At 46.1% G+C, this 27,636-nt stretch overlaps 2 protein-coding genes across 3 annotated transcripts in view; one reads left to right on the plus strand and one right to left on the minus strand.

Moving 5' to 3' along the window:
• Positions 1 to 27,636, minus strand: part of ACSF2 (acyl-CoA synthetase family member 2) — a 795,127-nt gene that overhangs the window by 206,287 nt on the left and 561,204 nt on the right. The gene's annotated exons all lie outside the window — the stretch shown is intronic.
• Positions 1 to 27,636, plus strand: part of CHAD (chondroadherin) — a 62,160-nt gene that overhangs the window by 17,373 nt on the left and 17,151 nt on the right. The window contains exons 2-3 of one of the 2 annotated variants that reach the window (XR_013598814.1): positions 15,083 to 15,246; positions 15,576 to 15,721. Coding sequence is in view for 1 of the 2 variants with exons in the window: in XM_078654458.1 (XP_078510584.1) it covers positions 15,083 to 15,246; positions 15,576 to 15,717 (306 nt within the window). In the remaining variant the exon portion in view is untranslated. Of the gene's footprint in view, positions 1 to 15,082; positions 15,247 to 15,575; positions 15,725 to 27,636 lie in introns of those variants that run through there. The other variant, XM_078654458.1, reaches the window with a different exon arrangement.

Below are 27,636 nucleotides of genomic sequence, written 5' to 3' on the forward strand. Positions count from 1 at the left end.
ATTCAGTGGGATTGTGTGGGTTTAATAATGACTGTTTTGGGCCATCAAAGGGAGCGTGGAGTCGATATGGACTCCAAAGTTCATCACCAAGTTCACCAGTGCAGGCAGGCACCATGAAGGTCCACTGGTCATGTTTTCAAAGGGCAGCTTGCACTACCTGTGATTCCACCATGATCTTGGTTTTTGCGCCTTTCAACTTGAATTTTCTATTGGTCATCCAGTGATCAATGGTGACCAGGCACACAGTAACGTGCCTTTGGAAGAGAACTGTGCACAGCCAGAAAAACAGCAGTTCGAAAAACAATGGGGTTAGCTCAGTATTTCGCCCTTCAGTGCTGTCACGGCTGGTGTCGAGGCAAAGAGGCGGGGGGACAAAACAAAAAAACTAAAGTACCTGAATGCATGCCACATCGCCGCTCTTCTGGCTCCACTGTAGGCACAGGCTCTCTGACTACCCTGCGGCCAATCCTAAACCTGCTCTCATGCATGAGAGCAGCGTCAGGATTGGCCTTAGAGGCTTGGATTAGCACTTACACAGACAATGGGAGCCTGTGCCTCCTGCAGTGGCGGCTGGTGAACTTTGAAATTGGTAGGGTGTAAGACCAATTAAGTCCTGAATTATCCTGAATTGTGCGAGGAAGCGCACCAAGTTGGTATACACAAAGAGAAAGGAGTAAAGGGATTCATCCTGGTGTGATTGAAAAGGGTGTAGGAGACAGGGCCACCTTCCCTGTTCAGTGTCCTTTACGCTCTTCTCTTTTGTTCCTTCCCTTCCTCAATACCTCTCTTTCTCTATATGCCCACGCCTCTCCCTACTAGGTACGTGCATTCCTTTTCGTCTGCATCAACATGCCTCCCTCTTCCCTCCATTTTCCTTGCCCAGTATGTTCCCTCTCGCACCCACTGCTTTATAAAGTGTACGGCGGACATGGATAATAACGGCTTGTTGAAAACATAATTCACTGCCCTGAGGCTTCCCTGCAAGCCCCAGCTGCCCCCAGCCACTCACAATTAAGTTATCAGGGCATTTGCAGAGGAGTACTCTATGTTTTTGTTGTCGTAGCACGGAATCGAACCGAAGGCATTAGAGAGCTTTAGATAGAAACCAGCAACATTACTCACCGTGACACCGAAGCAATGGTTTAGGGGGTCTTGACCAGTAAATCCAGTCCTGCGTAACACTACAGCATGACAAACACCAGCATAAGCATACTAACAGTCGCGGCCGGCATTATGGGCGGGGGGGGGGGTTGGAACGTCATCAGGAAGGCGGCGTGGCAGGCAACCTCCCTCTCCACCGCCGCGTTTTTGATTGGTGCGGCCGGCTGCCCCAGGCTACGTCATTTTCTGATGCAGCATACAGAGAGAACAGGGAGAGTGAGTGGGTGGTGTTACTCGACGGCAGGGGGGAGTGGCTTGGGGGAGTGGCTTTCCCACTGTTGTTAATACTGTCTGTTTGGGCGGCCTCAGGCTGCCCAAACAGTCAGTATTAACAACAGTGGGCAAGCCACTCCCCCAAGCCACTCCCCCCTGCCCTCGAGTAACACCCCCACTCTAAACCAGGAAGTTCTGCTTTCTCGCCGTGCGAGAAGGCAGAAACAAATGGTAGTTATATTACGGCAATAACTACACTACCATTTGTTTCTGCTTTCTCGCACGGTGAGAAAGCAGGGGGGGCGGCGCCCAAACGCCCCCATGGAGGAACCGCCACTGGCCTCCTGTCTCCAACCCGGCAATGCACCTTGGGTTGGAGACAGCTTCAGTGCGCACGTCGGTTTGCCGGTCGTGAGACGTCCGGCCGAACCCACAGGCTCACTGATAGATGTGCACCTACCACTCCCCCTCGTGTTTGTCATCCTCATGGCCACTGCCCCTATAATGGACACTAAGGAGAAGAATAAAATGATAATAAACATGCTTTATTATCATTTTATTTTTCAAGTTTTGCAGCTACTGCTGCTGGTGGGGGGGGGGGGAAGTGGGGGAGAAAACGCCTCCACCATTGCTGGGGAGCCGGAACCAGAGACGTTTTAATGCATGGGCAAAGTGGGCTCTGGCCCAGGGTCCCAGCCTTTTAGGGGCCCCCCTGACAGAGTCAGCTCCTTTCTCCAGAGTTTTGCCCCAATGACCTTGAGTATTTCTTAAACAGATTGTTTTAAATACTGTTTTCCTTTAATTTATTTTTGATGTACCTGATGTGTGAGAGTTTAGTAGAGCCATTTTGCAGAGAAATGTTGTGTTTATGTTTCATGCAATATACATTAAAAAAGTTTCTTTTAAATCAAAACAAGGCCTAACATATAAGAAATGGGGGGCGTCACAGAGAGTATTTGCAGTAATATTGGTGAACTTCTGCTGTGTTACAATATTGAAAACACACGTAACTATCCCTGAATATTAGATTTTAACACATTTAGGTCCTTATTTATGAGAAGTGATGCATCGATGTGTGAAAACAGGGATGCGTCACTTCTTAGTGCGCCCTCCTTCCGACATAGTGGATGAATCATATTTACTATATGACGCATCATGTCGCAAGGAGTTACAGATACGTCAGTATTTCTGACATATCTATAGGCGCAAAAGTGATGCATTGCTGGGATGTGTCTGAAAATAGACGCAACTCCAGCAATGTGTCCTTTGACGTGGGGTAAGCCCCATGTGAAAGGGCCTGCATCAGCGTTACACCTGCTGTGAGGCAGGTGTAAGATATTGACGCAATGGTGTCCTAGAAGTGGCGCACTTAGTTCTCATAGATTTGAATGCACCACTTCTGCGAGGTTTTTTATGTGCGAACACCCACCCTGCATACGTTATACCTAGTGCAGGTATAATGTGGTGCAGGGGTTTACAAAGTGACGCATCTGTCTAGATGTGTCACTTTGTAAATAGGGAGCAACATGGCACTTTTTTTAGGCTGCCGGTGCATCACAAAAAGTGACGCACTGGCGGCATAAAAGTGAAGCAAGGCCTCATAAATAAGCCCTTAGAATTTGGACGAGTGTTCCTTTGTACTGTCATGTACCTAATGAAATGAAATAGTGTATTTAATAAAGCGCACAGCTACTCAGACTAGAGTGTCCTGGCGCGTGACAGTGGGGAGAAAACGTGCGTAATAGACCCATCAGTTATTAAAAAGCCAGGTTTTTAAGTTCTTCCTGAAAGAGAGTAGGTCTGTGGTTAGTCTCAGACTCAAGGAGTCTATTTCACAATTTTGCGCCTAAAAAGCCAAGGGATCTGCCTCCAGTGCGGGCATGGCATATTTTAGGCATGATGGCCAGGTTGGCATTGGAAGATCTTAGGGGGTCTAGATGTTGTGTAGCGAATAGCGTACTTATTTAGGTAGCCAGCTCCTAAGCCGTGGAAAGCTTTAAAGAAGATGGTCATCACTTTGAATTCGATCCGTTCTTTTATGCGGAGCCAGTGTAGAGGCTTAAGAATGGGGGTCACACTAGATCTGGGTGTAGGTCTCAGGATGGCTATGGCTGCCACGTTTTGATAGATAAGGGATTTGGGGAGACTGCGGTACAAACTGTTGACATAGTCAAGCTTTGATGTCACCAGAGCCTGCACCACGATGTTTCTGCTCTCATGGGGTAACAGTGGCAGGAATTTCTTTAGCATCCTGAGTATGCCAAAGCAAGCACCAGTTAGATTGTTGATTTGAAAGCACATGTAGAGTGTCTTATCTATGACAATTCCTACATGTTTTACTTTCTCCTTTTCCGCGGGCAGGGGAGGCAGATTTTTTGGCCACCATGAGCTCCAGTCAGGCGTTTCTGGATTACCAAAGAAAACAACTTCAGTTTTGTCAGGATTGCACTTCAGCTGATTGATCTTAAGCCAGTTAAAACCCTGTGTGAGGCAGGACCTAATCATTGCCCTATCAAAGTCGGTTGCTTTTTCACATGTAAAAATCAGCTTAGTGTCATGAGCATAGGAAACAATTATGGGCCTCTTCCGCTACCAGAAATGCAAGCGGGGATAGATATATATTAAAAAGGATAGGACTGAGAATGGAGCCCTGAGGGACACCTACATTGATGTCCGGAACCGGGGATGAGAAAGGAGGGAGCCAGATGTCCTGAGATCTATTTGCCAAGAAGGATGACATCCATGTTAAGGCGGTCCCCCCAGGCCGATTTATTTATGTATTTATTTATAAAGTGTTAGCAAGTCTCTCCAGGAGCCTCTCATGTGGGACCGTGTCGATGGCCGCCGACAGATCGAGCAGTATCAAAACAGCCTTGCCTCCCTGGTCGAGCTTACCCTTGAGAAATTCAGTCACTTCCAGCAGAGGAGGTTCGCACCTTCAATGTGTTTTTTGAGGGCCTTGTTTAGATGCTTCTCTAATACTTTGGAGAGGGCCGGAAGAAGGGAGATTGGCCTGTAGTTGGCAGGGTCTGTTGGTTTGGTATTAGCCTTTTTTATCAGTGGAAGAATCTTAGTATTCTTCCATAATTTCGGCATGTTGCCTGAGGAGAGGGAAGCATTAAAGAGCTGGTTTACTGTGGGGTTTATGGTGGGAGCTAATAGGTTCAGGATATTCGCTGGACATGGGTCGGTAGGAGAGCTAGACTTAATGCTTTGGAGAAGGGTCACTGACTCTTCAAGCTGAAACTCAGGGAAAGCTAGTAAAGATGGAGAATCCAAGAGCTGAAATTTGCTATTAGAACTAAGGTAGATGGTCAGTTCTTCCTCTGAGATGTTAGTGAAGGCTTGTTGGATCACAGAGATATTTTTGTGAAAGAATTGAGCTATTTGCTTAGACCATTCTTCCGTGCATGGCCCTTCCTTTGTGCTGGCTTTCGGGGCGGTAAAGGATTTACCTATGCTAAATATTTCCTTACTCTTATTTTGGGCATTTCTATCTTGGTTTGAAATATGTTTTTCCTGCCTGCCTTCAAGAGAATGTAATGAGCTTTTAAGGTGTCTTTATACACCTTCCTAACCTCAGGTAGATAGGATTTACACCATTTCCATTCAATTTTTCTACAATTGCTTTTGCTAGATCTGGGGGAATCGTTAAACCATGGAGCTGGTAGGGCCGAGCTCTTTGAGAAGCGGGAAACAACCGGTACCGTTGCATCAATGTAGGTTCGGAGCCATGAATCTATTGAGAGGGTGTCCGAGTCGGGACAGCCAGACAGCTCCGGTGAGGAACGACCGAGGGCATCTGCTAACATTGGGATGGATATTTCATGGAACATCCTGTAATTAGGAACCCTCTGCCCTGCATTAGCCCGAGGGACTTTGGCAGAGTTGGGAATGACGAATTTTAATAGGAGGTGGTCAGACCAAGAAATTGGAAGAGGTAGGCTTACTGATATGCCAAAGTTGTGAAAGATTTGTTCTAGGGTATGGCCTTCTCATGGATGGCTGAAGAAATAGATGGAAACATGTTGCCGGCCTGCATCATCTCCAACAAGGAAATTGTTTGAGGATTTTTTCCATTGTCCATATGTATATTGAAATCTCCCAGAATAAGGTAGTTGTTGTATTTCAAGGCAAGGGAGGAGGTGGCTGTATTAAGCGTAGTAATAACATTTTCAGTTGCACAGGGAGGTCTGTAAATCAGAAAAACAGCTATTCTATGATGGGGGATAAGGTACAGCTGTAGCCTAAGGACTCTGCGTCCTCAATGTTTTCCATCGGGATGGGAGAGCAGTCTAGTTTTTGATTGTAAATGATCTCGACACCGCCCCCCTTCCCACTCGGTCGGTCCCTCCTAAGGATTTTATAACCCATAGGGATGGACAAGGTGATAGTAGGGTTGGAGGCTTTGGACAGCCAGGTCTCAGTGAGAAATAAAAGATCAGGCTGTTCGTCTAAAAGTAGTTCATAAATGTATGGTTCATGCTTTTGCATAGCGGCAATTTAAAAGGGTGGCCTTTAAGTCCATGGTTTTCTTATTGTTTTTGCGCTTATTGTTGTGTGGGAGGATCTTGGGTGCGAGTTTCCAGGGCAGGAGGAGAGATCAGTTGCACTTATTGCATCGAAAGTCTACCTCCAAGCTTGGATCAGCCGCTGTACCCGGATATAATAGTAGCCGCCTAAGGCTAAGCAGTTTTTCTCTATTGTAATATAGTGGAAGAAACTCACAGGAGGGGAACTGGGCAGCATGATCGGCACTGGACGCCTCCGGGCGCAGACTACCTTGCCTTTAGCGTGCCTTTGGTGCGCCAGCGGCGCACGTCTGTTTGCATCGGGAATATATATAAACTGGACTGCTAACGGAGCTGAGGAAGCAGAAACTGATTGGGCGGAAGTGAGGAGCCTGATAGTAGCCCCAGCCCTCCGCACACTAGACGTATCAGCTGTGGTGGACCAGGAATGGAGGAAAAGCAAGATGCAAATCAGAGCAGCTAAGGAGGTGTAGGCAAACAAAATCAAGTAAAGTGCAAGTGCGCGTAGGTAGGAGAAATTGTTAAAAAGCAGAGTATTTCAGCCACACATATACAATTTAAAAAGTATTAAAAACCTAATAGCAGGACAGGAAACACTTAATACTACAGCTGCAGCTGCGCACATCAGTTTACATCGGGAATATATAGGCTAATGCCTTTGATGCAAACTGGATCGCTAACGCAGCTGAGGAAGTGAAAACTGCGTGGGAAACAGGGGCTCAAATTGGATCATAAATTCAAAGCTGTTCTGAAAAGGGGCCCCCAAAATATGTTTGGCCCAGGGCCCCCAAAATCCTTAAGATGTCCCTGGCCGGAACTGCTTCAGCTGAGGAAATAAGTACAATTTGCACTACCTGATATTAAATGGAGGGGTGAGTAAAGTTGGAAAGGCAAACAAGCTAACGGAGAGAAGTGATGAGCAGAGTCACATATCAAGACATAGCCAATCATGGGAAGAGAGACAAGGGAGAGAAATGTTTTGCTTATGCTGCTGGGTGGGAGGGGGGTGGAATCAGTAGCGTGGCAAGGACGCCATGGTTCCTCGCGCAGGCAAGAAAAATGGTCCCTTTGACTGCTGTAGGTGAAATCAAATTCAACAATTGTCAGGATTCAACGGGCCCCTTAGGACCAATGGTAGCTACATCCCTGGGTGGAATGCTGAAGAGAGGCACGACCTGCCTGTGCTAGGAAAAGTTCCACTCACCCCAATGAGTTGTTTACCATGGGGTGCTGCTTTGCAACCTAGAGCACGGCTGTCTCGCTTGCCCCGCCTACTCCCGACGCCCCGCCTACTCACGATACCCCTTCCTAGCCTTGAGGGAGGCCTTGAGACGCGCACCAGAGCTCTTTCCAACCAAGACCACGGTCCCTTCCACTACTCCGACCACTGTCAACAAAAACATTGTGTCATGCAATGGGTAAAAGGCTGGGCTGTGCAGCAAAGCAAACATGAGCTCAGGAAGGAAGCAGAGACCAGGAGCCCTGGTACACAGACACTCACCACAAGCAGAGCAAGACCACAGGCACATTCGGAGAGCACAGGTAAACAGCTGTATGTCTATCTAGCGACCTTTTCCAGGCCCTCTTCCCCTCTGCCCTCGCGCCTCCTGCTGACGCCACCTCCTGTCCCTCTCTGCACTACCCCCTCTCTCTCCCACCCTCCTCTCTTACAACCCATAAAGGGAGGTGTGTTTATTGATGGGCTCTCCACACAGCCTACAAAGAGGCTCCTGTTCCACCGGAGTGCAGTGCACGGAAGAACCTTCAGATCACGGCCACATACCAACATTCAGAGACAGCCCGGCAGGCACCGCGTGCTGCCAGCAGGACAGGGCCAGCGGAAGCCAGAAGACACAGGTCCCTGGGCATGAAGGGAAGCGCCCCTAGAGCCTGGGCCACTGGAATTATGCGGCAGGGGAGCACCAAATTATGCGGCGGGTTGGCTAATAATGCGGCACATTGTTTGAGAGTATTACTTCATTATTTTCTAATTTGGAAATGTTGTCTGGGCAAAAATTTCACCTCATTAGCACCAGTTTAACAACCAAATACATGAATAAGCAACTGGAAGATGATCAGTTATCCTTTGCGAGGGTCTTTCATCGGACACAAACAGATATGGCCACATTTTTAGTAACCTTAGATCCTTTAATCTGTTTGACCTAGAAACAAATTTGCTTTTGTAGAACTATGCGAAAAAAGTTGCAGACGCAGAATCGCATATTTCCAGTGGCCCTGCCCTGAATTTTGGAGACATAAGCTAGGAAATGTTTATGTCCCCTATTTTTCCGCTCTGGCTTTTCCCCAGCATGCCCTCAGCCCCCCCCCTGCACCTTCACCACTGCCCCAGCTCACTCGATTTGCCAAGGGGAGAAGAAGAACCACTCACCATTTTGGTATTATACAATACTGCCGTACTACGTGATGTTTGTGGTCCCACAGCACGGTGCACCATGAATGTGATCGCATAAGCGCCGAAAACAAACATGCCTTGTGTCCAGGGTATGATGAAAGCGCGCCCGGTAGCAAAACCAAGACTGCAGGAGCTGGGGCATTTCAATGTATGATGACAACACAATGAGTCAACATGCCTATGACCCTGCTGGGATACAGGGAATGGAGCATTTTCAGAGTAAAGAAAAACACACTAGAACAAGAGTAGCCCAAACACCACGCCGTGAGGCAAGAGGAACCCATGGCAGAACAGACTAGGAGGGGACATCTTCCAGGGCATCAGAGAAGAGCAGAAGAGAAGGAATGTCTTGTATGGCCCAAGAGTAGGCAAACATATTTCAAAGACTAAAAGACTATAAACCCCATCTAGAGTCCAACCATAGAGACGGCTCTTCTTGAGGCTTTGCGGAGAGAGGATCTTTCCCAGAGCGTAGGAGGAAGAAACCCTCTAACAGAGCCCAGGAGGCACAGAACATCTAAACCTGAAAGGAGCGAAACCTCTTCTCTAACATACTGGGAATGAAACCTCTCCTAGAAAGGAGCACCTACTAATGACCAAAGGAGGAAGAACCTGCCACAGAGTGTGAAAAGAAAATAAACCTTTTTTACAAGATCCTCTTCCAGCACAGGATATCAAGGTATTTGCTTCCTGTGATCAAAGGGAGAGGAACCTATTCTAGAATATGAAATACAGGTTCCTCTTCCCTGGGACAAGAAGAAAGGCACCTCTCTCAGGCAAACCTAAGATAGGACCCTCAGGCAGAGCGCAAGAACAGAGGAACCACTCCCAGAGAGGAAAATAAACCTTCAGATCCTCAATGTAGAAGAACCCTTTCCAAAGCCCAAGATGCAAGGAACCTCTACCAGAGCTTGAGAAAACAAACATCTTCCAAAGCCTGAGAAGCTGGAACCACGTTAAGAGGTGAGGAAAAGGACCTCTTCCTGAATCTGTGAGGAACTGGCTTCTGAAATACAACAGGGATACTCCTACAGAGGCTGTCATGAGGCAATGATTTTCCTGTGACCCAGAGCAGAAGACATTCTTCCAGAGACTAAGGAAAGTCTGTGCCAGAGCTGAAGGACAGCCTCTTCCAGAAATTAAAAGAAATGGAAGCTCTTCATGAAAGGAATACTCTTACTATTCTTGCATGAGGCTCAGAGTGTTCCAGATTTCAGGCCTTTCTGGTGATTGACCCATTTCCCCAACTATGCAGCGGGATCCGGTTGGGCGATAAAAGAAGTCCTGAAAAATATGGTATTATAACTTCTATACTTTACAAAATGGCTATGCGCAGATAGCAAATCCCACACTCACTAGGGACCTAAGACAAGAGAGAGTTCTCTCTCCTGCATGTTTTAAAAAAATGATCAAAGGATACATTTTTACAACACGGTTTTGCAACTGTTTAGCTAATACCTGTTGTTAAACTTCTGATGAGAAACTCTTTAAATATTCAAATTTCTGATGGTCTGACACATTATTCAGGTGCATTATCTATCCTCAGCAGCAAATGAGGAGTCATTTAGGACAGAAAGGATAAGCAGTGACTTATGCACTCGCTGCTGATAATCAACATAACCTGTAGGTTACGAAATTAAATCTAAATGGGATAACTCAGCCATTTACCATTCTAAAGTCATTAAGTCATTTTTTTGTAATCAATACATTTTATTGGCATTTGAATAACCAAAGTACAGTATAAAAATTCATGGGCCTTGCGCCATACAGGATGCATATCATAGTACAAAGTAATTCAGGTATTACAGTACTTAGAATAAAATATGCATAATAGTACATCATCTTACTAAAAGACAGCATAATGCGGAAAACATGTATGGCACAGAAAAATATATTAAGTATTCCCGTAAGGCAATAAGGGATAGGGCTGCGTGCCTTTATTAATTCCTTCTAATAGAGCTAATTGAAGTAAGACAAGAGAAAATCTGAGAACATGTCTAAGTATGGCAAGGAACGAAGCAAGGTGTAGCACCCGGCCTTGTAACGCAATGAATGTAATGAAAGGGAAAAGGGGAAGGGGTACAGCTAAGTTTATGCAGAGTAAAGATAAATGCAAGTGTATAGACCATGTTTACAATATCCTTCTAATGACGCAAACTCGTCTAAGGTGCGCCAGATAGTAGTGGATATCTGAGGAAAGGACCTTCTTTTTTAGGGTGAATTATGAGCACCCCTTAAAAATGAGGACCACGCCCACCAAGTACTTTTGCACCATGTAACAGACACAACTGTTTTTTGCAGAGCCTATAAATGGCAAAAAATAAGCGCTATATAAAAATATGCTATTACTATAATCACGTTACCCCAAAAGCGTCCACGTGTTCTCCACCGCACCTGCGAAGGGGTGGGGGTCCCTGAGGCCCGGGGAGGCAGCCCTTTACTCATCTGGAGACGTGCCAGGGTTTGACACTATCCCTCCTCTGACACAGTGACCCCTGCAAGACCTCTGCAGAGAAAGCCCAGCTGCACTAACAATCTGCAGCACTGTGGCGAGGGTCACTGGAGAGTGCTAAAACTGTCAGCACGGACTCCGTGATCTCTCTCCCTCACCAGTGACGAGGATTCTTACATAAGGCACTAGAACATGGAACACAGGGCTGTGGAAACCGACTACAGGCATCACAGCACTGCTAGGGAAGCAAACTCGCGGCAGTGTACAGTCGCAATAAAACTATTCTTCCATGCATACCGAGACAGAAAGGAAACGCTGGTCACATAAATCAGCACTTAAGGAAGAGAAACTATAAATAAAATATGTTTCTCGATGTAAGATAAAACAATATATGCATACGCCAGGTTTTGAACACTTCGAACACCAAGTGTAGGGGGGGGAGGGTTTAAAACACTACAGTGGTATGTGATATGCCAAAACAACATTTAAATGTCACTTGCACGCATCTTACGCCAGCCATTTCCAAATTCATTGTTAAACTCACACACACCGGGAGTCCCAAAACCAAACCATCAGTTCGGGGGAAAAATACAAAGCATTCACTAATGCCCCCACCGGTTGCGTTTTTATAAACCCTCCTGTGTAGTGTGCCATCCTGCTTGGCTATAGTGTTGTTGATGAATATTTTTGGATGTAAAACATTACTTCTAGGTACGCCAAAGAAACCTATCAAACTGAGGAAGGAGAGAGAGGTGAAGCAGAGAGTGTGGAGGTGTGTGTGTCTGTATCAGTGGCGTAGCTAGGCCTTACTTAGAAGTAAGGGGTGATTACACCACCTTACCCAAGCTGAGTGATCAGCCTGTGGTGTCAGTTTGGATGGCCAGCCAGGGGTGGCATAATACATGCTGCAGTTCCTGGTAGGCCTTGGATGCACATATGCCCTGGGTACCTATGGTACACTATACAGGGGCTCACAAAGGTGACCCAATTCCCAATTAGGTATGTACTTAAAGTACATGGTATCAATTTAGAGAGAGAACAGCTGGGCTGTGGGTCTGAATAGCAGACCCACAGCCACATTAAAGTCGAAAAACCAGAAAATCATAGCAAAAAGTGGAGGTGACCATAGGAAGCAGACCCTACTGCCCTACACATACTGCTGTACGATCGGGGCTAGTAACCCTGCTACCAGCTCCTCAGGAATCAAGAAGTCTACAATGTTACCTCAGATCTGTCATCTTTACCCCAGATATTCCAGCTGTTGAAATTTTCAGGGAAAACTGCAGGCAAGAATGAGGTATTACTTGGAATCAGACCCAGAATTATATTATTGATTTCTTTAGCAATTCCTATTAACTTCAGAGTTTATGGGTCATCCAGAATCTATAACACTATGGGTGTGGAGGGTGAGGAATCAACCCCCCTCACACCAACACATCCCACTGGGGTACTTGTAAGAAAGCTGAATAAATATACCTTTGTAGTTACACACATTCCATTTAGATGGGAGACTTCCGTTTTTTAGGCTAAAACGGATTTCTTTTGGCTGCTTTCTGTCTGAAATTACCTCTGCTTCAATAGAAGTCAACGAAGGAAATGCATTCTCCGATTATCATTTTAAAATCTTCCACTTTCCTCTTCTAAAATGTTGGCATGTATGTAGTTATCAAATATTCTTACAGTTAACTTTTGGGCCATAAGAAAATTATGGGATAAGGAAACTAAAACCCCTGGCACGCTGTCTGGAGTCCCCACATGGAGTCAGGGGCATATCAGATTTGCCAGATGAAGACATGGTAAATCCAAATAAGAGGCCCTTGCAGTTAGGCCTATATACCAATGCTCCAGAACCCATCAGAAGAGGAGTGTCTTCCCATGCATAAGAGTTGAGAGGTGCAACAGACCTAAGCAGTAAAAAAAGAATAGGAGTGAATGAAAATGTCAGAAAAATAGAAAGTACACAAAGTAAAGGAATGTAAACACAAGGAAGTTTGAAGCCCAAAGTAAAAGAGGGAGGGAGGGGTAGGGGTTGGGGCAGTGGCAAGAGAAGCTGAGAGGAAGGATTTCCCCCCGTGGTGCTCTCTCTGATATTGAAAGGGAAACACTAGTGTGCGAGTGGCTGAACCCCAGCACGAGTAGCTAAAAATAACCGCTGCTTCAGACTGCAGCCAGGACTGAGATCTGCTTGAGCGGGAAATGCAGACATACAAACACTGAACAGAAAACCGCCTGAGAGCGAGCCCTCAGCTGTAGCCAGAAAACGTTTCCTTTGGACACTGAGCAGGGGGAGGGCCGGTAGAAAAGAGAGACCTCTTCAGAGAGCTACTGCTAAAATTAACCACCTGAAGAAGACGTCTGTATTACATCGCCTGTATTCATAGGAACATATCCAGTATAAAGGAAGCTCTGGTGATGTAGCAGAGGAGAGGCCGGGATGAGAGGGGAAGAGCTGGGAAAAGAGGGTAGCTAGGAGAGGCTAGGGAGGGATAACAGAGCTATTCTGGGTGCAAGGAGAGAAGAGAAATAAGAAAAAGAACAGATGGGGGAAGAAGGAGCTTAGAGAAAGTAGTAGTGCAAGTGACGGAGAGGGGAAAATAGCAAAGGAATGGGGAGATGATGGGGGGGTAACAGCCAGAGCTGCCGACTTTGGAACTGGGGAACAAGGTTTGAATCTTGGCGTCGTCTCAACATCCTGCGATGCTGGGCAAATCACTTAATGTCCATGTGCCCATAAAAAATGAATGTATACTTGAATGTGCTCATGTAAAATGCCCCAATACCTTCGGGTCGAGTTTGCTCTATATAAAAATTGCAACCAAAAAAAGAACAACAAACTAGAGGAAGGCTGGAGAGGGAGCGATCAGTGACAAGGCAAATGAAGGGGAGCGGAGGGAACAAAGGTAGAGAAGGGCGAGCCAACAAATTAACTGGGAAGCCGAGCCAGAACTGGATCTAAGTGTTTCCTAAAAGTTTTAGAACCATGACCCAATTTTTAGAACTTCAAACTTTAGCAACATACCTATCTTTAATGAACAAGAGGTGGACAATTTTAGATGTAACTAAAGCATTGTGTGGTAACGCATTGTCATTTAAGAACAGCATATTTTCCATTGAAATGGCCACTAAATTTGCACAGACATACAATTTTACTGTTAAAACTATATTGCACACAAATGATAATGTTTGGAAATCGAGTTTCGGTGAATATTCATAACTTGTACATCACCAAGTAGAGTTCATTTATTTTGATCCTATTAAAATCTCTTAACATTGCACTTCACAATTACTAGAAAATGCGCTTCATTTTTGTTTTCCTAAGTGCTGAACGTGTACAATTCATTTACAATTATTTACATGTTGTTCTGTGTTTCAAAAAATTAGATCCTACAGCCTTCCCCTTCACACACCCAGTACACAAGCAAGATTGTCACATAATTCACTTTACTTTTTTTCTCTGGCTGAAAAGTGAGTTTGTAAATACTAACCCCCATGTCAAAAATAGAAGGAGCAATTCGTCAGAGGACATAGCCTAACTTCTAAAGTCTGTCTTTGAAGTGTAGCAAATGTGACAAGATAAATACAGAATTTTAAGGCATTTTTTATAGCTGGGAAACACTGCTTTAAAGCAAAGTGAGCTTTTCCAGTATATTTCAATCACTGGGAAAGCACCCCAGCAAATTTAGAGACTCAGAGTAGTCTTTTACCTGAGCATAGGTCTTCTCAAAGTCTCTAGTACATTTCAAAATACACAATATTGTTCTCTTAGGGATACATTATCCAAAATAACTTTTCTGATCAACAACAATGCAGAAGTCAGCACTAGTTATAACTATTAGTCTATGTAATATTTTCATTATTTAAAATCTGGTAAATTTCAAAGCACTCATGATCATCCCAGGGCCTGTGTGAGATTCCTCTTAACGTGATTACAAGGAGTCACTTATTTCCCGGGTCCTATCAGAATTATCAGATGTGTGGGAACACCGCAGATCTGGAATGGTTCACTTGGAACAGAAAAAAGGAAGAATTACTGAGAGAATCAGACCCCGAATTAAAATGTCTTCAGTAATTCTTAATTTATCTGGGGAACCTCGGGGCTACACTTGGAATCACTGGTAACATCACCCCCATAGTTACCAGGACCCCAGGTCTCGGTAACACTGGTAAATTGGCCCCTTGGAGTTTTTGAGATGAAGCATCAAAGCAAGACCTTTCAAATTCCCTCCCCAAAGACCAAAAACAGATATGTGTGTGAAACGGATAAATATGGACTCGCTGACTCAAATGACAAAGGATTCACTTCTATTTCAGATTTCCGATAAAGCCTTCACGGGGGTCACGACCTTGAAATCTGCCCACATAGAGAACAACAGGCTGAGCAACCTGCCGAAAAACTTCCCGTATGGCACCCTGGAAAACCTGACCCTGGCCAACAACCCTTGGCACTGCACCTGTCAGCTGACATCACTGCGCAGGTAAGAGGCACAATGTCTTCAAAATCAACTTGTGCCGAGTCTTAACACCACACTAGAGAGGCTGACACTTTGTGGCACACCAGTCCACCATGGCACAGGCAAGAGCCACTGATCCCGCCCGATATATCACCGTAAAAGGCAGAGACTGAGTATGTACTCTCAGTTGCAGTGCACCCCAAGAGAGACGCCGAGTCAGTGCTTCACCATGCACATCAGCCTTGTCAGTTGTACTTCGCATTATCAGAGGATTGTGGACAGGGTTCTCCACTCTGCTGTCAGCGGCCTAGGAGGCCCACAAGACCTGCCTCACCCCTCTCTGTCTATTGCAGGTGGTTGGAGTCCAGCCGCGCGCGCCCGGATGCCGCCTGCGCCAGCCCCGCTCAGTACAAAGGCCAGCAGCTGAAAGACACGGCCGCCTTCCGCGCCTGCAAAGCACCCAGCAAGAAGCCGCGGAGGATCAGCCGCCATTAGCAAGGTAAAGAGGTCAGTACTACTCCGCTCAGCAACAGCGCTTGAGAACTACCTTTCCTATGGATACCGATCCAGCTGCAGAGTGATTTACCCAACACAGCCAGACAGCAGAATGTTTTTACCTCTTGTATCCACTCCTCCTCAGGGCCGGACAGAGAACTAAAAGCAGCCCGGGCAAATTTTGCCAGCCCAGCCCCAGCCCAGCACGTAGCAAGCGAGCGCAGCGAGCGAGCCCGACCACTACTAGGGAGGTTTGTGGGGGTTCTCCCCCCCCAAGAAAATTTTGGAAAACAACAGATCAGAATGGTGAATTTTACAGCACATTACTCATTACATTTTCAAATTGTATCAACTTTCAAAGCACAGTAAACAGTAGATGATGACCTTGAAGAACATCAGGTTACCCACCCAGTCTTATGTACCCATAGACATTCTTTCAGAGAGCATAAAAAATAGACACAAGTAGTGAATCAGGGAGAACAAAGTAAAAGTGAGACCAGCCCCCACATGGTGTGTAGCGAGCAAGCGCAGTGAGCAACTATTAATATCGGGAGTTTGGGTGGTTGAACTTCTCCCCCCCAAGAAAATTTGGGAGACAGAAACACCAAAACAAAGCATTTTTCAACACATTTTTTCATTACATATTAGATTGTATTAACTTTTAAAGCATAGTAAATTAAATTGCTTACAATGCTGCCCAGGACTCTAAGGGGCTGTCCAGTGATGATCACAACACCCTTCGGGCCACTCTTGTCTTTTCAACAAAAAGTGATTTGCGTTTAAGGCTTTTTTTTTTTAAGACTGTTTTAACGTCATAACTTTACAGCATAAAAACTACATTCTGATATTCTTTTTTGTATTTTCAATAAATTGTCACTCACGTTGTCACACATTAAGATGTGAAGTCACACAGGCCACCGAGGCCAGAAACTGGGGAAATGTCACTCATAAGAACCTAGGCACTGAGGGCAGAAACTGTGGAAATGTCACACATAAGCATCTGATAACTAGCACCTAGGGCACAGTGGCCAGAAACTATGGAAACATCACAGCCATGCAGTGTAACTCTTAATAATGATTACAATTAGTCCTCTGAATTTAGGCAGTTTGTGCAAGATCAGTTGTTCTGGGTACACGTGTTCTGAATAGTGATGAGGCTCCCTGCCCCCACTACCCCAACCCTCAGGCGGATTCGCCAAGAGGTCTGAACACTCATGAGAAACAAATGAAGATGTCTGCATAATACATTCATTGACAAAAAATATTGTATAGAAACGCTGGGAGGAGCGTGAACAAGCACTGACTGCGGCAATAGGTCTGGCTATCTTTTGACGTAGGGAGGAGAGAGAGGGGGGAAGGAATGGGGCGAAAGGAAGACAAGAAGAGAAAGGGAGAAGAAGAGGGAGAAAAAGAGGAAGAGAATGAGAGATAGAGGAAGGAGAGGATAGAGAGAAAGACGGGGAGAGGGATGGAAAGACTAGAGAGAGGGAGCGATAGAGAAAGGGACGAGAGAGAGGGAGGGAGGGAAGGAGAGAGAGGGAGGGGTGGGAGAGAGAGAGAGGGAGTGAGAGAGAGGGAGAGAAATACAGGAATAGAAAAGAGAGAGGGAGGGATAGAGCAAGAGAGGGAGAGAGAGAAAAGGCTAGAGAGCAAGGGATAGAGAGCGAGAGCGATATGGGGATAGAGTGAGAGAGCGAGAGAGGGATAGGCATAGAGAGAAAGATTGAGAGGGAGAGAGGGATAAATAGAGAGCTTGTGAGGGAGCGAGAGAGAGGGATATAGCGAGAGAGAGAGAGAGAGAGAGAGAGAGAGAGAGAGTCTCTCTCTCTATCCCTCTCAGAGAGAGAGAAAGGGAGAGGGAGAGACCCCTTAATATGGAGCATTGTCCACCAAGTCTTTAAAGGTTGCCATATACTAGTCAAGTTATGCCTATTATCTGATCCATTCAATATATCAGCTTCCACTTTGAAGTTGTTCATTAACCGTATCACTATTGCCTATTACTGTTAAGGGGTCTATCCATATCCAAACTGTGTTTAACTATGCCCAGTCTTACAATCACCACACCTGTGAACACCATAACTTTATGTTCCATTGCCATGATTGACTCCTCTAACCCCAAACAAATCTAACAATAGGATGGTATTATCCACCGACTCTAGAGTGTTCTTGACATGTTTTAAAAATGCTCCTCGGAACCCCACCAAGTCTTGACATAGGGCAAATGTGTGCATAACATCTGGATCATCTATGGCACAACAGCAGAGCAATGAAAGCTTGCGACTATACTAAGACAACAGTAGCAAAGTGCAGGCTATGAAGTTTTATAAGGAAAACTTGAGTTTGCAACCTGTCATGTGCTACAGGGAAAAACGAGACAGTGCGAGCTTTCTTATACTAAAGAGAGAAACCCAGGATTTCAACCTCTCACGCAACCCGTCAAGTGAGAAAGGAGAGTGCACGTTTTTTAGGTCTCGCGCAGCGAAGACCTTATGTCGCCCGTTTTCGGGAATGTGGACAGGAGAGGGTGCACGAGCGCAGAGCTGCTCAGTTTTGACCTCGTGAGCGCGCACGGCGCCGTGCCCCTCTCCTGCCTCATTCCCTTGCGCAAACACTCACTCACGCATGCGCACATACACACACTGCATACACACACGCACCCTCCCTTAAACAAACACACGCGCACACAGACAGACACACGCACGCACAGACACACTCAAACAGACACACACGCGTACACCCCACCCCCACTCACCCCTCCTCTCCCTCAACACACTTACCTGTTCTGGCGGTGCTCGGCGGCGGTTCTGCCTCTCGGGCGGGCGGCGGTAGCGCTTCCCGGCCGCTCTTCACCCGGTCCCCCATCTCGGGACCGGGACTGAATCCGGAGACTTCGTGGCTCTCTCCGCGATGGGGCGGGACTTCCGGTTGGGTCTGCGATGGGATTCGCCGGCTGCCCAACCGCTTCCGGGTCGTCGCAGGCAGCGCGGCGGCCCGGCGGGGACTTTTTCCATCTTCTCCCCCATTTCGCCATCGACCTAATGCCATTGGAACGCTTTACACGAGCACCAGGTACGTTAAAAGGACACATTCATTTTTTAGTATCTATGCCGACTTTTTTCTATCCTTTCAGGCCTTGGAACTCTTGGGTGCACCCCTGCTCTTCTGTTTGTGTTCATGTTTTTTCTTTGTAGCCCTTCACCCCATATCGGAGACATTTTCGGGCTCCCCGTCGGTTCGGCAGTCTTGAGCAGCTGCCGTTTTTTACCATCTTTTCTAAATAAAAGCGCGGGCTGACACACACGAGAGAGGGGAGGGGCTGAATCCTTTGAGCCCTATGGGTATTGCGCGCCTGCTGTATATGCATGCTTCACTAATGGGTGTGCTCCGGCCTCTCTAAAAGGAAAAGTTTGCCTTAGTTTTTGAGTACAAGTTTTTCCAGTTGCTACTGCTGTGTTTTGTGTATGTTTCCTTTCTTGTACCAGCCCGTCTCACGAGTTAAAAAGGCCCGAAGGAAGGAAGCACCTCAGACTTCCTGGATTATGCCTGACACTGCAGCAATACTAGTGTTGCTAGTTTTGGCTTCCCTCTATCTCCGGCATGGTCTCTAGAGTGATGTTTCACATCCTACAGCCTCGTCCACTGTCCCTCGCTTATGCCTCAGAGAATGACCAGCCCTGGGGCACGCACATACCGCATCCTTCTATTAAGTGAGCCTGGCTCAGATTAAGGGGCAGATTTACAACCCCCTTGCACCACTTTTGCATCACTTTTAACATGGGAAAAGTGACGCAAAGGTGGTGCAAGGGGCTTGCAAATCTGCCCCTAAGTGTTTGGCGCTGCCCTGGTTCTGTAGGACTTCTGAGGCATTGCGGAGCCGATCTTGGATACTGCTTGGCCTCCTCTTCCCTTTCTAATACAGATTTGTTTAGAGAAGATGTAGCATTCTCCTAATGAAATAACAGTAGGCAGGTATGTTATGCTATGACTGAAATCTAGTCAGAAATATGATTTTTCCTAAACCGCTTTCATTTAAATTGGCTTTTATACGAAGAACAAGCAAGTGAAGGCACTTCCGCAGGATGGAGCTGCATTTCAACTGTGTCAGATTGAAGGCTTGTATATATCGTTAAAGGATGCTCAATGAGATTCCTGTCCTTTGATTGGTTTATTTATTTAACTGAATTTGATTTACTTAAATAAAACGCTGGGCTTACATAATGTTTTTTTGAGTGGCGGCGGCCGTTGATGTTGCCACATAGAGTGCTCTGCCCCATACTTAAGTATGCATTGTGGACCAGAACACTGATGCAGTTTTAGTATGTGTAGTTAGCTGGATTGTTTTTTTCAAGTTTCAATATTCATCCTGTTTTACCTTTCTGTATTTACAAATATTTCTTAAAGTCTGATTGATTTATCATGCATTTTATATCTTGACTTTATTGAACAGTGTTCACTTGTTACTTTTTGTTACTCCTTATTCACCGCCTTCCCACCCCTTATCCACTCACCCGCCATTCACCCCTTTCCTGCCCATTCACCACCCTCCATTCACCACCGTCCTGCCAAGTCACCCCTCTCCCCCATTCACCACCGTCCTGCCAAGTCACCCCTCTCCCCCATTCACCCCTCTCATCCCCATTCACCCCTCTCCTGCCCATTTCAGTGCTCATGTCCATTAACCGCTCTCCTGCCCATTCATCGCTCTCCTGCCCATTCACCGTTCCACTGCCCATTCACCGCTCTCCTGCCCATTCACCGCTCTCCTGCCCAACCACCCCTCTCCTGCCCAACACCTCTCTCCTGCCCAACACCCCTCTCCTGCCCAACACCCCTCTCCTGCCCAACACCCCTCTCCTGCCCAGTCACCCCTCTCCTGCCCAGTCACCCCTCTCCTGCCCAGTCACCCCTCTCCTGCCCAGTCACCCCTCTCCTGCCCAACACCCCTCTCCTGCCCAATACCCCTCCCCTGCCCAGTCACCCCTCTCCCCCATTCACCCCTCTCATCCCCATTCACCCCTCTCCTGCCCATTTCAGTGCTCATGTCCATTAACCGCTCTCCTGCCCATTCACCGCTCTCCTGCCCATTCACCGCTCTCCTGCCCATTCACCGCTCTCCTGCCCATTCACCGCTCTCCTGCACAACCACCCCTCTCCTGCCCAACACCCCTCTCCTGCCCAACACCCCTCTCCTGCCTAACACCCCTCTCCTGCCCAACACCCCTCTCCTGCCCAGTCACCCCTCTCCTGCCCAGTCACCCCTCTCCTGCCCAGTCACCCCTCTCCTGCCCAGTCACCCCTCTCCTGCCCAGTCACCCCTCTCCTGCCCAACACCCCTCTCCTGCCCAACAACAACTGGTTCAAATATGTTCTCTCAATGTTTCAAGGTTTATTACAAATGTCACAAAAGAATGTTATTTTACTTCTGTTCTTGGATTTTCGTCACAATAAAATACAATGAACTTAATCTTCAAAAAAGTTATTTACAAAAGCTATTGCCATTATAAATTAAAATAACTTTTATTTAAGTATTAATGATTAAAAAAATGAAAAGGCATTGTTATTTGTAATAACAATACATCAAAGTCATGTAAATGCAACACATATTGCATTACAAATGCTATAGGTGTCACATTTGCAAAGTTAAAACTATTGGCATTATAAATGTCAAAGCTATTAATTTGGCTATTTTCAAAACCAACACATAAATAAAAAAATTGTCATTTACAATACCAATAGCTCAAACTTTCCTAATGCGAGACCTATTGCATTGCAAATGCTTGTTCTATTTATAGGGGGGGAACTGAGACAGCAAACTGTCACTTATTACAGAGGGAAATAGGCGTTTGCACACCGGCACTTTTATATTCAGGAAAGTAAAGGTGCACGCTGTCACTGAACATGCTTCCTTTATTATTGAGAACTCTGACAAACCACACTTCTTTTCACAAAGTCCTCAGAACATGTATTTTAGCTGCTAAATGGGTTGGACCTTCTCCTTCTGTCCTATGCTCCCTAGCTCGAGGATGCCCGTCTCTGTGTGCTTTATACATCTACAATGAATTATTCCATTCATCCATGGGGAGAAACAGATGAGCGCGCCTTGAAGTCTGATAGGGACACAATGGGTGTTTGCATCCTCTTACACGTAGAGTAAAAGAAGAGGAATACATGCTTACACTTTAAACAGAGAGAGGATGTCGATAAGCATGTAGAAAAATCCATCCTGATGATTACATTTCAATTTCCGCTGATTGCTGTGTTTTTCCTAGTTCCGTCTTTCACACCCACCTGCTAAAAATGTCTTTTTAGCACAGTAGTGCTGTGCTGCCCACCACCCATAAATCAGATCTGGCCCCTGACCACTGCAAACAAACAAATACTTCACTCACCTGCGCTGCGGGCGGCAGACAGGGGAGATTAAATTACGGGGTGCAGATCTCTTTCCTGGCTGTCCTGCTCTGAATTCCTGCCTCGACCTCGCCTCAGTCACGTTCACTTCCCAATGCGCATGAGCATCACTGCAGACCCCATCCTAAAAAAAACAGCGGCACCGCGGAGGCGGTGACATATGCGCGCTGCGGGCGTCTTCAACAACAAAACATGTTCATCATGGTCAGGAGACAGGAGGCGAGGTCAGGTGGTGACGTAGTGTGTAAGTGTAATACATTAATGAGTAGGGCCTCTAGGCCGGGCGCCTCCGCGGTGGCCTGGCTGCTGCATGATCAAAATTAAATAATTTATGTGAAATCGGCGCGGCACTGCAACTCACAATAGGCCTCTCACACAGCAGCCAGGCGGCATGATTGTGATGTGCTTAATGTACTGCTGTTGTAAGCACTGTCTGTGTTCTGTTGTTGGGGCCGATTTGGACCGACCGTGACTCATGGTCGATCCAAATCGGCCCCAACAACATAACCGCCCCCTGTCACGAAACTGGCCCCCACCCCATCCAGCCTACCGAGGGGATTGCCCGGTGCCCGGAATGACCAGTCTGGCCCTGCTCCTCCTCCCTCACAGAGGAGCAACAGTTCACCACAAACACTATCCTTCTGCTATCCTTCCGAATCCAAATAACTGACCACTTAAAATTTACTTGCATATTTCTCTATACTAATTCAACACTAATCCTCTATGGGTCCCGGAGTAGCGTGCTACTCGCCAAAAAGCGCTTTGATGCCTCGTCAGGGGTAGTAAGCGCTATACAAATGCAATTTACAATACAATACAATCTCCATCAAAATACCTCAACAAATACAGGACGGCAGTCTCTCTTTCTCTCTTGAAAATATTTTGTGTTCACCCTTTAAGAATCTCCCCTTTAACAACTTCAAAAAGAAATGGCAAAACCTATTATTCCACCACCACTTTCAGACTTGGAAGCCTCTCTCTGCATCACTGTAAAGTTCATTAAGGACTTTCTGTTGAATAAAATAATGCTCACCCTCACTCACTAGTTACTATCTTCGCCCCCTATTATTAGTTAGATGTTGAGATTTGCTATTATTCCCATTTAATACTGTTAATTTCTTCTCTCTGTACATATGTAAATACGCACATAATCAGAGAGAGGATGGATAACTTGTCCTGTTTTTTAACCACAGTCATTGTGAAATTCACTAGTTCCATATTATTCTCCAGGAAATCACCCCTGCTGTTAAGAGCCCTCTCGGTAAAGGGGCTCATTCACAAGAGGAGTTGGCAATATCTCTAGTTCAGGTTCCTGTAGTCCTCTGATACCTGCACATAGTTTAACCCCTCTCCATCTATTTTCCAGACTATCGTTTAAGAGCAAAACATTAGGTCAAACGGATGAGGTATGTCCATTCCCTAGTAAAACTTTGTTAAATTCCCTTCCTTCTCCATTGTAACATGTGAAGCAATCAGCATCTTATTACTGATAGGTCAAGTCCTACGCGGGCTCAAATGAGCAGCTGAGAAGCACCACTCCTTAAAAAACCTCAAGCAAATCCAACAGATATATCAAAATTCAGGCCTATCACTAACTCTCAAATCATTGATCAGCTTCTTCAAATAGCTCTGATGGAGCAACTAAACCCATTCTTCTGTGGTTACAAACTCTTTGATAAAGGACAGGCCGGCTTTAGACCAGCACCAAGGCAATGAGTCAGTCGTTAAATCCTCTAAGTCAGTCTCATTGTATAGTCAGATGATAACCATGGTGTTCCCTTTATGCTATTAGTTATTCGATGTCATAAGGCACTATCACTCATAAAACTCCACTAGGTACATTGTGCGACATGGGACCCTCCTGACAGGCCTCAATGGAAGCTATGACCCGAGTTTCAATAGAGGCCTCAGCCCTATACCCCTTTTTCTTTGATGCTTATTGTCCCCTTCATGGAAGAATTATTTTGGTGCCCAGTCATATTTAATTCATTTTATTACCCGAAGAGTTCACACCAGTCTGTGGATCACCCCACAGGGCAGTGATTGTAAGCTTTTGATGTTCAACAAGCTTCTTATGTGGTTCTGGCATATCATCATGGAGGGAGGTGAAATTTGGGACAGGTCTGTGGAGACGACAGGGACATGGTTGCCTGGATGATAGACAGCTTTAGGAAGACTTCCTTGTAGAGGAGTGTCAAAGCAAGCATGCTCGCGTATTTCATAGATGAGATACTGTCCTGACATAGTTTTCCTACTGTTTATTTATTTTATTTTGAAAGTTTTATATAGCGCGAACAAGATCTTTGCAGATATCAGAGCGCTTTACAAGGCATAGAATAACACCAGTAGAGTGAATAACAGGCCATTAGGTACAGCATAGTTGTAGGTATAGGTGGGGTGGGGTATGTACATGGGGGGGCATAGTAAAACAGGTACATCAATAATGCAGATCGTAAAAATAGGTGTAAGCAATTCAACAATTTAACAATCCAATAATGCAAGTAATACGAATAATCGAGGGATCGTAGATAATACAGATCGGTGAAGAGACTTTAAAAATCCACGTTAATAGATCAAGTGTGTTTAGCCATGAGGATAGCTTTTACTTCTTTCCCAAACAGTGTGATGGAGGGGATGAGTCTAGTTTCAGGAGGGAGTGAGTTCCAGATCCTGGGTGCCATTCCTGAGAAGGAGCGTTTATAAGTTTTTTCCTTCCGGAATCTTCGAGGTTTTAGCAGAAGATTGTTTGTGCCTCTGGTGTTTCTAGGGCCGCCAGAGATTGTCAGCTTCTGGGTGAGGTAACCGGGTGAGCTCAGGTGTACAGCCTTGTGTGTAATGCAGGCGATTTTCAGATGTATTCTGGCTTCAAAAGGCAGCCAGTTCAGGGATTTCAAGTCAGGGGAGATATGCAAGTGTTTTTTTGACCCAGTGATGAGTCTCGCTGCCGCGTTTAGAGAAGCTCTTAGGGGTGCCGTAGTAGTTAGAGGGAGACCGCAGAGGGCGATGCTGCCGTATTCTATTCGAGGGATGACTAGTGCTTGTACTGCAGTTTGGAAGTCTTTGGCAGGGAGGAAGGGTTTGAGTTTCCTCAGTGTATTAATTTGGTAGTTCGCACCCTTAGTTGCCTTGTTGATGTGTTGCTGCATGTTGAGATTGGTGTCGAGTGTTATGCCCAAAGATTTTGCTGAATTCACGATGGTTGGTTGGACATTGAGTGCAGTTAGGTGTTTAAGCCAAGTTTGAGTGGTAGAGATCTTCGCGGGAGGTGAGATCAGAAGGAACTCTGTTTTCGAAGCATTGAGTTTGAGATGATTATCGGCAAGCCAGGATTGGGTGCTTCTGATTGTTGAGTTCAGGAGTACAATGTCTTTGGGGGATTGCAATTTGAGATATAGTTGGGTGTCATCTGTGTACATGTGAAAGAGTACATTGGATGTTTGTAACAAGGTGGTGAGAGGTTCTATAACTAGGTTGAACAAGGTTGGGGATAAGGAGGATCCTTGGGGGACGCCTAACGATACAGGTATTGGCGAGGACATAAGGTTGTTGCACTTGAATTTCTGCGACCTGTTGTGTAGAAAGGAAGGGAACCACTTGAGGACATTCCCAGATAGACCCATTCTTGTGTTTAATAGTTCGCGTAAATTCTCATGTTTAACGGTGTCGAATGCTGAGGAGAGATCAAGAAGGATGAGGAGGCAGGTATCATTTTGGTCAAGGATTTGAAGGGCGTCGTCAATTATGTGAGTCATAGCGGTTTCTGTACTGTGTCCTGCTCGGAAGCCTGATTGATGAGAGTTGAGGAGATCGAACTGATCAATGTGTTTGGTCAGTTGTAGTTGTGCACATTTTTCCAGGAGTTTGGCGAGAGTGGGAGTATTGGTAATGGGACGGTAATTGTTTAGATCGGATGGGTCGGCTGTAGGTTTCTTTAGTAAAGGTGTGACTTGTCCGACTTTGAGGGAGTCAGGGATGGTTCCTTGTTGGAGTGAGCTGTTGATAATTTTAGTCCAGAGTGGAAGGAGTAACGGGATGAAGTCTTTGACAGCGTTAGCAAGGTGGGGGTCCGTGAGGTGATTGGATGGTTTCAAGGTGCTGAGCAGTTTGCCAATTTCCTCTTCAGTGTAGGTGTCAAAGGATGACCATGTGGCATTGTTTTTTGGTTCAGTGGGTGCTATGCAGTGGGGTTTGGGGTAAAGGCTTGCGTCAATGAGGAGATCACTCTTTATGTTGTCAGTTTTTTGGGTAAAGAAAGCAGCGAAGTCTTCACAGGACGGTGCTTTACGCACAGTGATGGGTAGTTGGGGTTGTTCCTTAGATTGTGTTCTGATTAGCTCGAAAAGTTTTCTCGGGCGGTTTTTTGCTTGGTCGAGCTGGAGGCTGAAGAAGGCTGATTTTGAGCGCTTTATTTTCCTGAAGTAGGCGTTTCTCTTTTCCTTCACAGTTTTTAGGTGCAGTGTAGAGGGGGCTGATCTCCAGGTGCACTCTGCCAATCGCATGGTTCGTCTATCCTCATTAAGACTCCCGTCATACCATGGATTGGAGATTTTGGCGGAGACTCTTTTTAGCTGCATGGGTGCAGCCTCATCAATTATTGATGTCATGGCGTTGAGATAGTGGTCAGTCAAGGATTGGATGTCCGTAACGTCAGTCGGGGGGAGTAGGAGGTCGTGACTGTTTGGGGGTAGGGAGTTTGGGTTGAGTTTTTTCAGGTCTCTTTTCCAGACTTTAGGCTTGGAGAATTGAACCGTGTTGAATTTGACTTTCTCCTTGATGAAGAATGTAACAATATGATGATCTGACCAGTCACAGGGTTGAATAGACTCAAGTTGGATAGTGTCCTCTTTGGAGATAATAAGGTCGAGGATAGAGCCTTTCTCGTGGGTCGGGCTGTTGCATAATTGTGTGAGGTCAAGGGCATTGAGGACGTTTTTAAAACTGTTTACCACTCCATCATTGTGATCGTTCCAGTGGAGGTTGAAGTCGCCAAGGTAAATTTGAGTGACCTGTCGTCTGGAATTGGTAGAGATCAAATCCATGATTTGTTGGGCGAAGGTGAGGTTTCCCTGGGTGGGTGGTAGATGCCGTGAAGAGAGCATATCGGTTTACCCTCACTGATAATATCGAGGCAGATGTATTCATAGGAAGTTGGGGAGGGTAGGGAAGGTGCGGTGACTTTCAGAACGGAAAGATTGTTCCTGTATATGCATGCGATTCCACCACCTATCTTGCCAGACCTGTCAAGTCTAATGATGTGGTAGCTGGGGGGCACCAAAATGTCCATTATAGGTGTAGAAGATTCGGTTAGCCAGGTTTCAGTCAAGATGATTAGGTCAAGGTCCAATGTTAGGATGAGATCAGCGATGGCGGAGGAGTGTCTAGAGGCCGATCTGCAGTTGAGGAGAGTGCACTTGAGACGGGGTGTGTCAGGGGAGGTAGAGGGTTCTAGGGTGAGGGGGACTTTTCTAAGGTTATTAGGGACGGAGATTCTGTTGTTTAGTGTGGGGG

This window comes from Lissotriton helveticus, chromosome 7, assembly GCF_964261635.1.
Source record: "Lissotriton helveticus chromosome 7, aLisHel1.1, whole genome shotgun sequence".
NCBI lineage: Eukaryota > Metazoa > Chordata > Amphibia > Caudata > Salamandridae > Lissotriton > Lissotriton helveticus.